This window comes from Cervus canadensis, chromosome 3 (assembly GCF_019320065.1).
Source record: "Cervus canadensis isolate Bull #8, Minnesota chromosome 3, ASM1932006v1, whole genome shotgun sequence".
NCBI classification, from domain to species: Eukaryota; Metazoa; Chordata; class Mammalia; order Artiodactyla; family Cervidae; genus Cervus; species Cervus canadensis.
This window is the reverse complement of record NC_057388.1, coordinates 97,579,346-97,593,424: the sequence shown is the minus strand read 5'-3', so window position 1 is coordinate 97,593,424 and position 14,079 is coordinate 97,579,346. Positions and strand designations below refer to the sequence as shown.

At 49.0% G+C, this 14,079-nt stretch overlaps 1 protein-coding gene across 2 annotated transcripts in view; it reads left to right on the top strand.

Annotated features, from left to right (window-relative positions):
- HIPK2 (homeodomain interacting protein kinase 2) overlaps positions 1-14,079 on the top strand; it is a 208,084-nt gene that overhangs the window by 141,694 nt on the left and 52,311 nt on the right. For both annotated transcript variants that reach the window (XM_043463855.1, XM_043463856.1), the window contains exons 4-7: positions 62-181; positions 2,248-2,334; positions 4,510-4,694; positions 10,820-10,982. In XM_043463855.1, coding sequence (XP_043319790.1) covers positions 62-181; positions 2,248-2,334; positions 4,510-4,694; positions 10,820-10,982 — 555 coding nt within the window. The remainder of the gene's footprint in view (positions 1-61; positions 182-2,247; positions 2,335-4,509; positions 4,695-10,819; positions 10,983-14,079) is intronic.

The window sequence follows — 14,079 nt, the reverse complement described above, 5'->3', positions numbered from 1 at the left end:
TAGTATACCACGTGTGTGGTGACAGGAAAAGCCCTGACCTCATTCCCATCTTTCCTTGCAGATCCGGTATATTTCACAAACACAGGGTTTGCCAGCAGAATATTTATTAAGCGCAGGGACAAAGACAACTAGGTTTTTCAACCGGGACACGGACTCGCCGTATCCTCTGTGGAGGCTGAAGGTAGGAAGAACGCACACCTCGTTCCTCACCAACACCCAGCTTTTGGGGAAGAAGGTCCCATTTGCGGGGAGCCTTTAAATGAGGCATGTGGGTCCTGGCTCTGACTCTGATTGGGCCACGGGGGAGGCGTGACTGTGGTTGATAAATGGTGGATGGATTTTCAAATGTTCAGAAAGCACCGCTTTGCTTGACCTACTGCCTTTGCAGCTCAAGCTCTGATTGCTAAACTCCCTCGATTTCATCCAGTAAACCTGGACGACCTGCCTGGTTGGCTACTGGATAGAGAAATGAAAGAAGTGAACGGCCCTTAAGGAGCTCCCAGTGCAGAGGGAGACTGAACTTGTGTGACAAGCCCTGCCCCCTCCCCATGACCAGCACCCTGTTTCAGGCAGGAACAATGTGGGAGCCTGGAGGAGGGAGCCTTGATTCCTGCTGTGGCAGAGGGTTGAGGAGGAGCATTTGAGCCAGGCCCTGAAGGATGCAGAGAGCTTTGCAGGCAGCAACACAGTATCCCAAGGCTCCAGGAGGGCTCTGCTGGCCCCCCAGCAGGTGGTGTAGCGCCTCACTGCACACCGTAAACTCGGGCAGTTTGACTTGAACGGAAACATATTTTGCTTTCACTTTGATCTGTGCCTAGTAATTAAAATTAATGTTGTTTTTTTTCCCCCTGGGAAGGAGAAAATAATATACATCTTAAGTGTGTTTTGTGTTCATTTTTAGGTGTTTCTTTATTTTTTGCAAGAGTGTGGGTGGGTATTTTTTTAACAGAAACCACAGCCAAACTGTAATACATTTAGAGATAATGCGTGGTCAGTGATGGCAAAAGATTTAGAAAAGAGATCTGGCAGCTGAGCAGGCCTCTGAGGCTCTTGATGGGAGGCTGGCGTTTGGCAGCTGTTGAGGGTGAGCGGCTCAAGGTCAGGTCCAGTGAAAAAGAGTCCTGGCGGGAGGAGGCTGAGGCTGGCCAGGGGCGGGGTTCACTTCTGCGTCTTAGGAGCCTCAGGCCTTCGTGGCCAGCTGTTCCCGCGTCGAAGCCTGGATCTTAGCAGCTCCAGGTGTGCTGTCCTTGACTGAGTCTTGGAGGATCAGTTACCTGTGATCCATGAATGAGTCCAAAATCCCATAGTCATTGGAAACAGCAGCTTCCTAGACTGAGGCCAGTTCAGGAACTGGACGTGTGTCCCCTGGACCCAGACAGAGGGGACTGCCAAGCAGACTCCGGAGCCAGCGGTCATGGGACCTTGGCAAGCTCCTCAAGCTCTCTGCCCCCGTTTGCCCCTCTGGAAGATGGGCTGGTAATCAGCCTCCCTAATTTGGCTGTGAAGGGCATTACATGAGTTCACGTGCTTTGGAACAGTACCTAGGGACTTCCCTTGCAGTCCAATGGTTGAGAATCCGCCTGCCAATGCCGGGGACTCGGGTTCGACCCCTGTTCCAGGAAGGCTGCACATGCAGAGGGGTAACTAAGCCTGTGCGCCCCAACTACTGAAGCCCGCGTGCCCTAGAGCCCATGCTCCACAATAAGAAAAGCCACCACAATGAGAAACCCCCAGTGGCCACAACTGGGGAAAGTCTGCACGCAGCAAGGACCCAACACAGCCAAAAATAAATACATAATTAAATAGATAAATAATTTTTTCAGAAAGTAGTGCCTGACACATAGGGAGAGCTCTATCTGTATGAGTTTGATAAGTTAAAATTTTAAAATATGCGGACAAAGGGCTTCTGCTTTTCCACATATGAAACCTAACCGCATCCCTTAAACTTAGGGGAGAACATGGTTCTCTTGGGGTTGTGGCATATACTGCCTTCTGGGGATCCCCTAGACCCAACTCAGAGCTGACCCCCCCAACAGGTGTTCATGGGAAGGAAGGAAGGAGGAGGGGTGACCTAAGTGTGGAGCAGGAAGAGAGGAAGGAATTCCTGGGCAGGTCACTTTAAGAATCCTGTCTCCTCTGAAAGGTGGGAAAAGATCCTCAGGGGGAGAAGCAGAGGTTGACAGGTTTGGGTCACAGTGACTAGGAAATAATTCACATTACCAATGGGCTCTTGCCTCTCTTGACCAGACACCAGATGACCATGAAGCAGAGACGGGGATTAAGTCAAAAGAAGCAAGGAAATACATTTTCAACTGTTTAGATGACATGGCCCAGGTAAGCTCCGTGGGTGAGTATACAATGTTAGCCCTTTCAGAGCCAAGCACAACAATTTCTGCCGGAGTAATTAACAGAGGATGGAGGGTAGAAATCCACCTGTGGTGGCTGACCTTGACCTTAAACAATGATATGTCGGCCTTAGGAAGTATACCACTGGGTTTGTGGAACATTTTTAAGACCTTACACCAGCTCTTTAAAAATAGCTTCAGTTTACTGGCTCTCAATTGTAAAATAGCACTGGCCAATCTTACTGATGTCTTCATGAGAAGAATTCAACCCCATTAGTTCATTTGAGTACCATGATGAGTTCTCTAGTGCCACCTTAACAAGGGGCCATAAAGTGGTGACTTAAGACAACAGCGTTTATTCTCTTGCAACACTGGAGGCTAGAAGTTTGAGATCACAGTACCAGCAGTCCATGTCCCCTCTACCAGCTCTAGGAAGAAACTGGCCCAGGCTGTTCTAGTTTCTGGTGGCCCCCAGTAACCCTCGGTTTCCATTGAATTGTATCTGCATCCCCCAATCTCTGTCTCCTTCATGTGGCCTTCATCCCTGTGATCCCTCTTTTCCCTGGGTCCAAAATCTCCCTTCTTTCTCTTACAAAGACACCAGTCATTGGCTGTATGGCCCACTCTACTTCATTGCGACTTTAACTTGGGTACATCTGCTGAGACTGTTTCCAAATTAGGTTCCATTCCCGGGTACCAGGCACCAGGACATCCATCTTTTGTGAGAACACAACCCACTGCAGTCAGTCTCTCTCAGGTCACCTTTGTGTCCAGAGAGAATTCTAGAATGTCAGCTATTTTTAGAGTAAAACCTAGTCTAAAATCAGGGCAACCCAAAGTGAGTTTTTCTTCAAAGCCATGAGAAACACAGCTCCAGACCAATAAACACTTAGCACACTTCTTACTAAAGATAAGCATAACCAAAACTCATGACTCCAAGTAAAGTATACTTGTCAGTTGATGAGAAGCTTTGATTTTCTGAGAAAACTGAAATTGCTTTCCAGTGCATGTCTTGGCGGGGGGGGGGAGGGGGGGGGGAGAGAAAACACCACAAAACAAGGCTTTTAAAGGTCATCCTAGTATTGGTTTCCCAGGCAGTACAGTGGTAAAGAATCTGCCTACTGATGCAGGAGACACAAGTTCGATTCCTGGGTCAGGAAGCCCCTGGAGAAGGAAATGGAAACCTGCTCCACTATTCTTGCTGGGAAATCCCACGGACAGAGGAGCCTGGCGGGCTACAGTCCACAGGGTCACAAAGAGTCGGACATAACTGAACAACTGAGCACACGCAAACACATAGACTTGCTCTTGGAAGAAAAATCTTGTGTTCAGATATCCTGCCTGCCTTCACCAGAGGCAGTCCCAGTGAACCCAGGGACTCGAATAACTCAGACCCTGGCTCAGGAGCTGCAAGAAGACTGACCCACTGTAGGTGTGGGAAGCAGGCCCCAATACCTCTCTTGGAAGGTTAAAGAAATAAACCTTTTTGCATCTTAGTTTTTACTGCTTGGTTGTAATTATTGTTTTTTAACCATGGGAAAATATATGTAGCCTAAACCCTGATGCTGGGAAAGATTGAGGGCAGGAGGAGAAGGGGACGACAGAGGATGAGATGGTTGGATGGCATCACCGACTCAATGGACATGAGTTTGGGTGGACTCCGGGAATTGGTGATGGACAGGGAGGCCTGGCATGCTGCGATTCATGTGGTCGCAAAGAGACGGACATGACTGAGCAATTGAACTGAACTGAAAATGGTACAATTCTAAGTATACCATTCAGTACATTCACATTGTCATAAGCTCAGTCTCCAGAATTCTTTTCATCTTATGGTTCTTTTCAATGAGGCATGATGCAAGGTGCATTTCAACCTAACTGATGAAAGCAGGAGCCAGCTGCACCCGCACATTCATGTGTGTGCAGGTGCCCACAGGGGCCTCTCTCTTCCCTGAGGAGCCTCCCCTGGCCTCTCCTGCAGAGAGAACAGCCATGACCTGCAGGCAGTGATGACCTGTGGCAGCACCCCCCACGGGGCAGACACAGCCTTCTGGGGGTTGGAAGGGGTGACCGGGAGATTAGGATGGAGCCGCAGAGCACAGAATAAGAGGAATGGGGCGAGGGAGGCCCAGCGGGGTCTTGGTAACTTGTCCCCACTTGCTTGCAGGTGAACATGACAACAGATTTGGAAGGGAGTGACATGTTGGTGGAGAAGGCAGACCGGCGGGAGTTCATCGACCTGCTGAAGAAGATGCTGACCATAGATGCCGATAAGAGAATCACTCCAATCGAGACCCTGAACCACCCCTTCGTCACCATGACGCACTTACTCGACTTTCCCCACAGCACACAGTAGGTGTCCCAGTCGCTGCTTTATCCCAGAGGTCGGCAGACTTTTTCTTTAAAGCCCCAGGTAGTGCATATTTCAGGCTTTGTAGGGACTTCCCTGGTGGGTCCAGTGTTCAAGACTCTGAGCTCCTTTCAATGCAAGGAACGCAGGTTTGATCCCTGGTCAGGGAACCAAGATCCCACATGCCTCGAGGCCCAGGAAAAAAAAAAAAATTCAGGCTTTGTAGTCATATGGTCTCTGTCACAACTCAGCTCTTCCATTAGAGTTGAAAGCAGCTGTAGACATTACAGAAACCAACAAGGGAGGCTGTGTTCCACTAAAACGGTATTTGTAAAAATAGTCGGCAGCCACATTGGGACCCTGGGCTGAAGTTTTCTTAACACCAAAAAGAGGGAACAGTGGGGAATGAGAGGGCAGAGGCTGGGTGGACCAGACCCGGGGTGTCTGCACCAAGGGAGGTGCTCAGAATGGCAGCATCTGTGATGCAAAGCCATGTGCAAGCCAGAGGTCACGCGTGGACTTGGTCCCATGTGGATTGGGACCTGTTGGTTTGTTCATTCATTCATTCATTCACAGGGTTGGGCCAGGGGCTGGAGGCAGTGGGGAGTAGAGCAGATGGCCACCCTGGGGAGTTTAGAGTCTGTAGGAGGGAAAGTGAAAAGTGAAAGTTGCTTAGTCATGTCTGACTCTGTGACTTCATGGACAATTATAGTCCATGGAATTCTCCAGGCCAGAATACTAGAGTGGGTAGCCAATCCCTTCTCCAGGGGACCTTCCCAACCCAGGGATCAAACCCAGGTCTCCCGCATTGCAGGTGGATTCTTTACCAGCTGAACCACCAGGGAAGCTCCTATAGGAGAGAGGAAGGCACTAAACCAGCAATCCCCAAATAACCAGGCTGTTCTCAGGGGATACAAAGGGCCAGCAGAGCATGTAATAAGGAGACCTTGCTGGAGGCAGGGCGGGGATGACCCACGGATGTGACCACCCAAGGAGAGGGAGGTGTTTGGTGAAAAGGCCAGCGAGAGCGGAAGGGGCCTTGCCAGGCGGAGACCCCAGCCTGGGCAAGATCAAGCACAAGAGCCCGGGGACAGGGAGAGGTGAGGCCTCAGGATAAGCCAGTGGCAGGGCTTCCGTGTTATGGATTTCCCTCTTTCTCCTAAGAGTAATGGGAAGTCATTAAAGGATTGATGGCCGGGGAATGGCTGATTGGAGTTGTGTTAAACAAAGATCGGTCTGCTGTCGCTCGATCAAGTCAAATAAGCTTGGAAAAAATGCCCATCAGATTTGGCAACTTGGAGGCTGCTGTTGACTTACGGAGAGCTGTCTCCATGGATGGTAAAAGCAGAAACCAGTTTAGCAGGCTGAAAGGTTGAGGGAGAGGTGAAGAAATAGATGGTACCCTTTCAGGAAGGAAGGCTGTGTTAGGGGAGGGAGGAAATAGAGGGGTGACTCAGAAAGGCCCAAAGGGGAGTTTTCTTTTCACATGGAAGAGACTTGAGCATCTTAAGAGGCTGATGGGAAGTGCCTGGTAGTAAGTAAAAGATTAAAGATAAAGGATACTCAGAAAATGTTTCTCGAGGTAGTGGGAAGGACCAGGATTCAGAGGGCAGGTGGAGGAATAGGCAACATCACAGGGGGTGGGCAGAGGAGAGCGCGTGGCTATTCCAAGTGCCTGGTGCAGTGGAGGAGAGTTCAGGGGCTTCTTCCACCAGCTTCTGTCTCTCCTTGTTGAAAACAGGGTATTGGTGGTTAAAGGAGGGCAGGAAAGCTTAGGCAGCGGAAGGTAGCAGAGACAATTGAACAGAGAAACAGAGCAGAATCGCTGAGTATGGGGGTTGGATGTGAAAACCGTGGGGTGTAAATGAACTCCCCAGGTGAAGGCATGGAATCAACAGGGTCCTTCCAGGTTGGCGTTTGGCTGGGCTGCTAAGAGAAAAAGATTGACACAGATTTATGATGTTGGCAGTGAAGAGACTAATCCAAAGTCATGGCTATGTGAGGCTTAGCTAAAAGAGAAAGGAAGTGAAGCTGGGAGGGGTCCAAAGAGACTGAGTGGTCTGATCAGCTCAGAGAATGCTTAGTATAGTAATAGTTGAACTAGCCAGATGGGTGGAAAGTGTGCTCAGCAGGTGGGATGCTTGAATTTGTGGTTGTGGAAATGGCGTGGTTTCAGGCTTGACGGTCTGGAGTGGCTGGTGTTGACAACAGGTCCCTGGAGATGAAAAGGAAGTAAGGAGCCAGGGAGTCCGACCAGGAATCAGGGTGACCTCCGAAGGGCTTCCCTGGTGGATCAGATAGTAAAGAATCTGCCTGTAATGCAGGCAACTCGAGTTCGATCCCTGGGTCGGGAAGATCCCCTGGAGAAGGGAATGGCAACCCACTCCCAGTATTCTTGCCTGGAGAATTCTGTGGACAGAGAAGCCTGGCGGGCTACAGTCCATGGGGTCGCAAAGAGTCGGACACAACTGAGCAACTAACACGTCTACTTTTTCACATTTGGAAGTCTCCCAGGTGGGCAGGACTGAGCTAGTGGCCTGGCCTCGGTGACTGAGGGGGAGAGAAGAGAAGGGAGGATTAGTTTAAGGAGGTGCCATCACAAAGCGCCACTGAGTGGCTGAGTGTCATAAACAGCAGACACTCACTTTCTTATTCTAGAAGCCCACGATCGAGGTGTACGGCAGAGTTGGCTTTTTCTGTGGCCTCTCTCCTCGGCTTACACACGGCTGCCTTCTGCCCGTGTCTTCCCGTGGTCTTCCTCTTACGCTGTCTGTGTCCTGATTTCCTCCTCCTTCTAAGGAATTGAATCAGGGCCCGCCCTAATGACCTCATTTCACCTCTTTAAAGATCCTATCTCCAAATTCAGTCCCATTCTTAAGTACTGGGGGGGTTAGAACTTTAACATGTGAATTTGAGGGTCACAGTTCATCCTATAAACAGAGAGTAAGGAGAGAGATCACTTCAACCTCTGAGGCACTTGGGACATGAAAGAATAAACAGCCCATTCCCTGGGTGTCTGCAGGGAGAAGCAGGGTGCTCAAGAGAGCAGCAGATTTCAGGTGGCATCAGGAGAGAGAGGGATACACGGAAAGAGCCTGCAGCTAAGACAGCCGCGGGTCACCATGGGCCCCGCCACGGCCAGAATCAGATCGGGTCAAGTCTCAAGGCTGGATTTGACCCTCAGCAGCATATGAGAAATGAGGGTGTGGCACCCATCACCAATGGTGCTTCCTCTCTTTTCAGTCTGTTCCTTACTAGCTGTTGTTGAGCAAGTCAGATTGTATTGCAACAACCAGATAGTGCCTCTGCTTTAGAAGCATGCTTGAAACAACCAGACCCGAGTACAGAGAAGGAACTGGGACCCATCCCTTGCAAACTCTCATTACGGGATTTGTCCTGTTTCTGGGTGTAGGAGGGGTAAGTCAAGGGGTGTCAGTCTGAACCACAGAAGAAAGGCAGACTTGGCGATTTACTGCATAGGGCCCCCATAAGATCAGCCTTGGTGTCATCAGGAGTGAAGTGGGATGGCTGAGAAACAGCTGTGGATAGGAGATGCAGGGGTGCTGGTGAGACGGTTTGTGGTAGCCACGTGCACTGTCAGTGAGACATTAGTGCATGCCCAGCCATGTCCAGCTTTTTTGTGACCCAATGGACTGCTGCCCACCAGGCTCCTCTGTCCAAGAAGTTTCCCAGGCAAGAATACTGGAGTGGGCTGCCGTTTCCTTCTGCATGGGATCTTCCTGACCTATGGATCGAACCCACGTCTCCTAAATCTCCTGCATCAACAGGTGGATTCTTTACCATTGAGCCACCTGGGAAGCCACCTGCACTGTCAGTGAGACAGTCTCATGCATAAAGTTTGAGGCTTGGCTGGATGACCTCAGGGTGCTGCCTGTCTCTTGATTCTGCATGGAAGCAAATACAGGATGTTTCCCTGTGTGTGGAGAAGACCCAGCACGGAAACCATGGGCATCAGCTCCTAACTCAGAACCTGGTGTGGAACCAGGGGACGCACTGACAACTTAGGTTTCAGAAAATAGGCCTCCAAAGGAAAGAAGGGTCTTTGAGCACAAAGTAGGCCTGATCCCCAAGTAACCCTAGAATTTGCTGGGCAGACCATGAAGAAGTCTGGGGCCAGAAGAAACCTCCAGCCCACCCCTGGGGCTGGGCCAGGGCTGCCCCCACATCTAGATTATCAGATGAAAGAGACTCCACTCGTTTCTCCATGCCAAGATTCTAGTGCACGAATTCCTTAAAAACTATTCTCAACATTAACCCAGTGTGAAAGTCCTTCCCTCTGAAACTAAAAACTCAGATCGTTTCAGTTAGAGAATTCGGAGTCTGAAAGCTTTGTGTTGAATTGTCGAAAAACCACTGATGCATTAAATACGGTCCAAAAGAACACAAAATCCATTGTTTTATTCTTTCAGCCTGCATTTGAAAGCACTGAGCAGTAGGTTTGGTACTGAGTCGATGCTCAGAACGTGTTGGCATTGCCAGCATTCGTGTTTTTAGCTCTCGGTCACCGGAGAATATGTTTTCCTTCTTTCCAGGGTCATCAGTCATTGTTTACTTCATGTGCGTTGTGTGGCCAGTGTAAGTCATCACCAACTCACAAAGAATGTCTAAGTCAGTTCAGGAAATCTTTCACGGAGAGGATGTTTTGGGATAGCCCACAAGCATCTACTTGGCCCAGAATCTCGCTTACCTGTAGTACAGTATGTAGTTGTCATCTTAAAATGGTAGAATTTTATTGTGACTATACTACTTATAATTAAGTATTTTAAATGGAAATTTAAATGGGATCTTGCTATCCTAAACATTAGCATTTGAGGAAAAAGGAAGTTTAATTAGAAGACCCAGAAGTGAATGAGACTTGGCGGGCACATGTGCTCAGTTGTGTCTGACTGTTTCAGACCCCATGGACTGTAGTCCACCAGGCTCCTCTGTCCGTAGAATGTTCCAGGCAAGACTACTGGAACGGGTTGCCATTTCCTACTCCCGGGTATCTTCCCGACCCAGGCAGAGATCAAACCCTCGTCGCCGGCATTGGCAGGCGGATTCTTTACCTCCACACCGCCTGGGAGGTGCAGACGTGAATAAGAAACAATGTACAAACGGTTGAAAATCCTGTGGTGGGTTTTCAAGAACTTGGTCAAGGCCACTTATGGCTTTCTTTGTCCTTGATGCTGGTGTCCGCAACACTTTTATACTTGAATTTCATAATTACGAGTTTGGTTTTGTTTTGTTTTGATTCAAGAATGCAATGGAAGAAGAAAAAGAGGGAGAGAATTTTTATTTTATGTAACTGGGTAAGAATCAGAAAAAAGAAAGGAAGAATGAAGGAAGTTAAAGAGAATGTGCATGTCTATGTGAAGCTCTTGATCTTGGCAAATTACCTATCCCTCTCTGCTTTATCCTTACTCGCAAAATAGGGGCAACAGTTGTCTGTCTTCCCCTCGTGGTTGTTGTAGGACTGAGTGAAAGAGTGCTTGTGAACGGCCGCCACGCTGTCAGTAAACTTCACCGCTATTAGTTGTTGTTAAAATCATTATTCTCCATCCATGCACAATCCAGGGAGGAGCAGGAGTGCCAATAGGTCCTGATACCGGGTTGGCTATTCTTTGGATGACCCCTAGATGGCGCTGGTGCCCTGGATTAACTGGAAAGGGTGTGGGCAACGAATATGGAGGCAGGTCATCCATTGCTGACCGGTCCCAATCAGAGAACTTACATGTTTATATATGGGCCAGAAACCACTTTGAAAGCCAAGAATGAGCTGTGGAAATTAGGAGACAGATCAGCAGCAGGAGGAAATGCAGTGAGAGCCAAGAGGTCTGTTTTGTGTTGGTAGAGAACTGTTACCCACAGTATGGGGAGGAGGCAGTGAGAAGGTGTGGGATGGGAGGAGGCAGGGAGGGGAGTGGAATTCCTGTAAATACTACCAACTCTTGCAAATGCAGACATTGCCTGAGAAATCCAGGAACCTGAGACCCAAAGTGAAGTGCCTTGGTTGTTTCGTTTATTAGATTAACTCTCCTGTCTTTTTCTCTCTCCATTTTCTCCCCTGTAATTCCATGTTACTGTCTTTCCCTGACACCTCTGTCTCTGCCTTTTGCATGAACAGCGTCAAATCATGTTTCCAGAACATGGAGATTTGCAAGCGTCGGGTGAACATGTATGACACGGTGAACCAGAGCAAAACCCCTTTCATCACGCATGTGGCCCCCAGCACATCCACCAACCTGACCATGACCTTCAACAACCAGCTGAACACTGTCCACAACCAGGTGAGTGGGGAGCAGAGGGGAAGGCAGACAGGGGGCTGACAGAGCAAAGGTCAGGGATTATATTTTCCCACCAAGCTGAGTCAGGAGACAAAACTCCAATATCATATACAACAGACAAAATCCCTCTACTGTCACGTACAACTCTGCAAGAAGGTGTTTGTCCTCGTCGTTATTTCCTTTGAGATCCTCAGGCATTCTTTGTATTGACTCCTAGCCCCTTGAAAGGTCCCAGAAATGACTCACTAAGAGAGTTATTTCTGAGATGGTACCTCCTACTGCTTTCCTGTCCTGCTGTGAGAATAAGGTAAAGGAGATGCTGGGATCCTCTCATGTCTGACATCTGCCTGATGGAGAATTCTAGAACTGGAAGGGATGGATGCTAGCAGTCATCCAGCTCAGGCCCCAGCTCCTCATGTCCACACTGTTGGGTCCACATGATCTCTTTTCAACACAGACAAAACCTGTCCTTTTCCAAGTCTTGTCACCAGAATCCCAGCAGTGAGAACTAAAAGGGGACCCACAGCTTTCAAACCTCTTGCAGAAAATTTGCAGAATCTAGCACCTAATTTACTGCTGGAAATATGGATGATACCCAGGAAATATGTACTATATGAAGAGTCTCCAAGCCCTTGCTCAGGCAGCCTCTGGTATCTAAGAGACTTTAACTTTTATTCCTACCTACCAGTATTACCAGTTCCCCCAAAGAAAGTGTCCCTAGATTTTCTTCGGTCTTAGTATCGGTCTTTAATGATAACAACACACCTGTGTATGCGTGTGTGTGTGTATACACGCACGTACCACACCCCTCGACAGCAGAAGAGCATATATGTTCCAGTGTGAATACTCTGCCTGGCCATCCACTCTCTTTTGACAGGTCCCGTGCTCCCATGAAGAGTCACTGACCCTGCTTCCTGGGCCATTCCCAGCACGTTTGGTTGCTAAGGCCCAGCTTTCCTTCCCAGCCTGTTCCTCTCCCCCTGTGCCCACCCTCTAGGAGAGGCTGCCTAGAATCTGCTGCCCCCTGGAGGCCACTGGTGTCCTTACCGTTCTCCTCAGCTGGAAGAGTTCATTTCTCTAAGGCCTGGAGTCCTGTGCAATAAACATTCCCACCCAGCACCTAGCTCAGTCCTCAGGCTAAGGTAGCCACCGCCACTCAGGTGAAGTCCTTGACAGAATGACCACGGTGATTCTGCTCTTCGTCACCAGAGTCCCAGCACGGTGAGCAGACCGTCTGGCTGGTGCCCTGAGCAGGGAGAGTAGAAGATACATTGAGACGGGAAGTTGGGCCTAACTGAGGAAGGAGGGCCAGCCTAAGATGCGTATACAGTGTTCATTAGGCAGCAACCAGAGACTTGTGAGCAGAGGTGGCATCACACACCAAGTAGTCATTTGGAAAGAATGTTCTAGCCTCTGTGGCCAAGAAGAATTAGAAGAGAAGTGGAGACCAGAACATCACTAGTCAAGGCCTTACAGGTCCCAGGCCCCAGGACAGAAGGCCTTAGCGAAGGAAGTAGTGGTGAAAAAGAGGGAGAGGGTCCTGGGGACATTTGGAAGGAAGGAGCAGCAGGACCAGCGGCTGACCAGAAGGGGGAGCCCCTGAGCACCCGTGTGGGGACCTGGAGGAGACTGCTGCTAGTGCCCCGGGCAGGGAAGCCAGGAGGCAGGAAGAGGGGAGAGTGTGGACTCCGGTGTGTAGAGGGCAAGGGGCTAGTGGAAGAGGTGTCTGAGGGGAGCCTCCTGGAGAGGTGAGGCTGCAGAGAGAACAGAGAGGAAACACAAGTCATGCCGCTGGTAACAACACAAAATGCTGGCCCCACGCAAATGACTATAAAATAGATGAACAACAAGGACCTACCGTACAGCACAAAGAACTGTACTTAGTACCTTTTAGTAACCTGTGATGGAAAGGAATAGGAAAATCATATGTATCTATTCCTTTCACTAGAGTTTCCCTTTGTTAGAATATATACACATAACACAACATTGTAAATCAACTACACTTCAGCAAAAAATAGTGATAAGAGATGCTGGCCATACATGTGTCACACGTGCATTCCCAGTCACACTACCTGCAGGCTGACTGTGTGATGCTGCACAAACAGACATTTGTTGTTACAATAATATCTTAAAATCTAAACATGGGCAGTACCTAATTTGGTGATTACTTTCAAACAAATTCTATGCTTTGCACTGAAATTCAGCATAAAATATAAGTATAAAAGACATGTAAAATGAGACTTTATCCTTTTCATCAAATTTGACACATATGCATACCTTTCCTAAGGTCCTAATTTCTCGATACCCTTGTGGCTCTTTCCCTTTTTACTTTTTTAGTCCTTGTAGCCTCTAGTAGCAAAATGTCTCATAAGCAAGGTTGACAATGAAGCCATGGGTTACTCCACGTATGTTACTAAAGGATCAGCATGAAGAAGACTAAGATGGGGTGAAACTGGAAAACTGCCAATGTAGAATTCCTTTTCCTTCCATGACCTTGCTTCACATGGAAGTTCAACCTCAAATGCTGTCTCTTTCTGAAAGAGAAAGGAGAGAGGACATAACTGCAGTGTCTGTCTAACACAGCTCCATTGAACTTAACCCATCTCAAGTTCTCTTGACCCCCCTGGCACCTTCTCCTTGCCCTTGAGCCTTAGTTGCGGAATGCCAGCACGAGAACGCACCAAGTTCCAACAAGCAGCCCGAGCCTCAGCATGTCCCCCTGTGTCCCTGTTTCCATAGTGTTACTTCTCCACAGCAGCTGTGGTCTGTGAACGTCTGAGGGCATCTGTTAAAGTGCTACCCTTAGACCTTGCTGCCCAGGCCCTCCCCAAGCGCGTTTGCTTCTGTGTCAGGCTCCGGGAATCTGAGACCCGGGGCCTGGAGGAGCCACTTCTAGTTTCGTCCTCCCCAGTAGAAACCAAATCCAAATACCTGCACCCGAAGGCCTTCAGGTTGTGGGACGGAGCTGGGGCCTGGAGAGAAGGCAGGCAGGCACTCGCCTCCATATTCCAGGGCCCAAGCCAAGGAACCCGGATTAAGACTCAAACCAAAGCCCTCCAGGTGGTTATAAAAGTGTTTATGTCCGAGTGGAAGGGCAGAT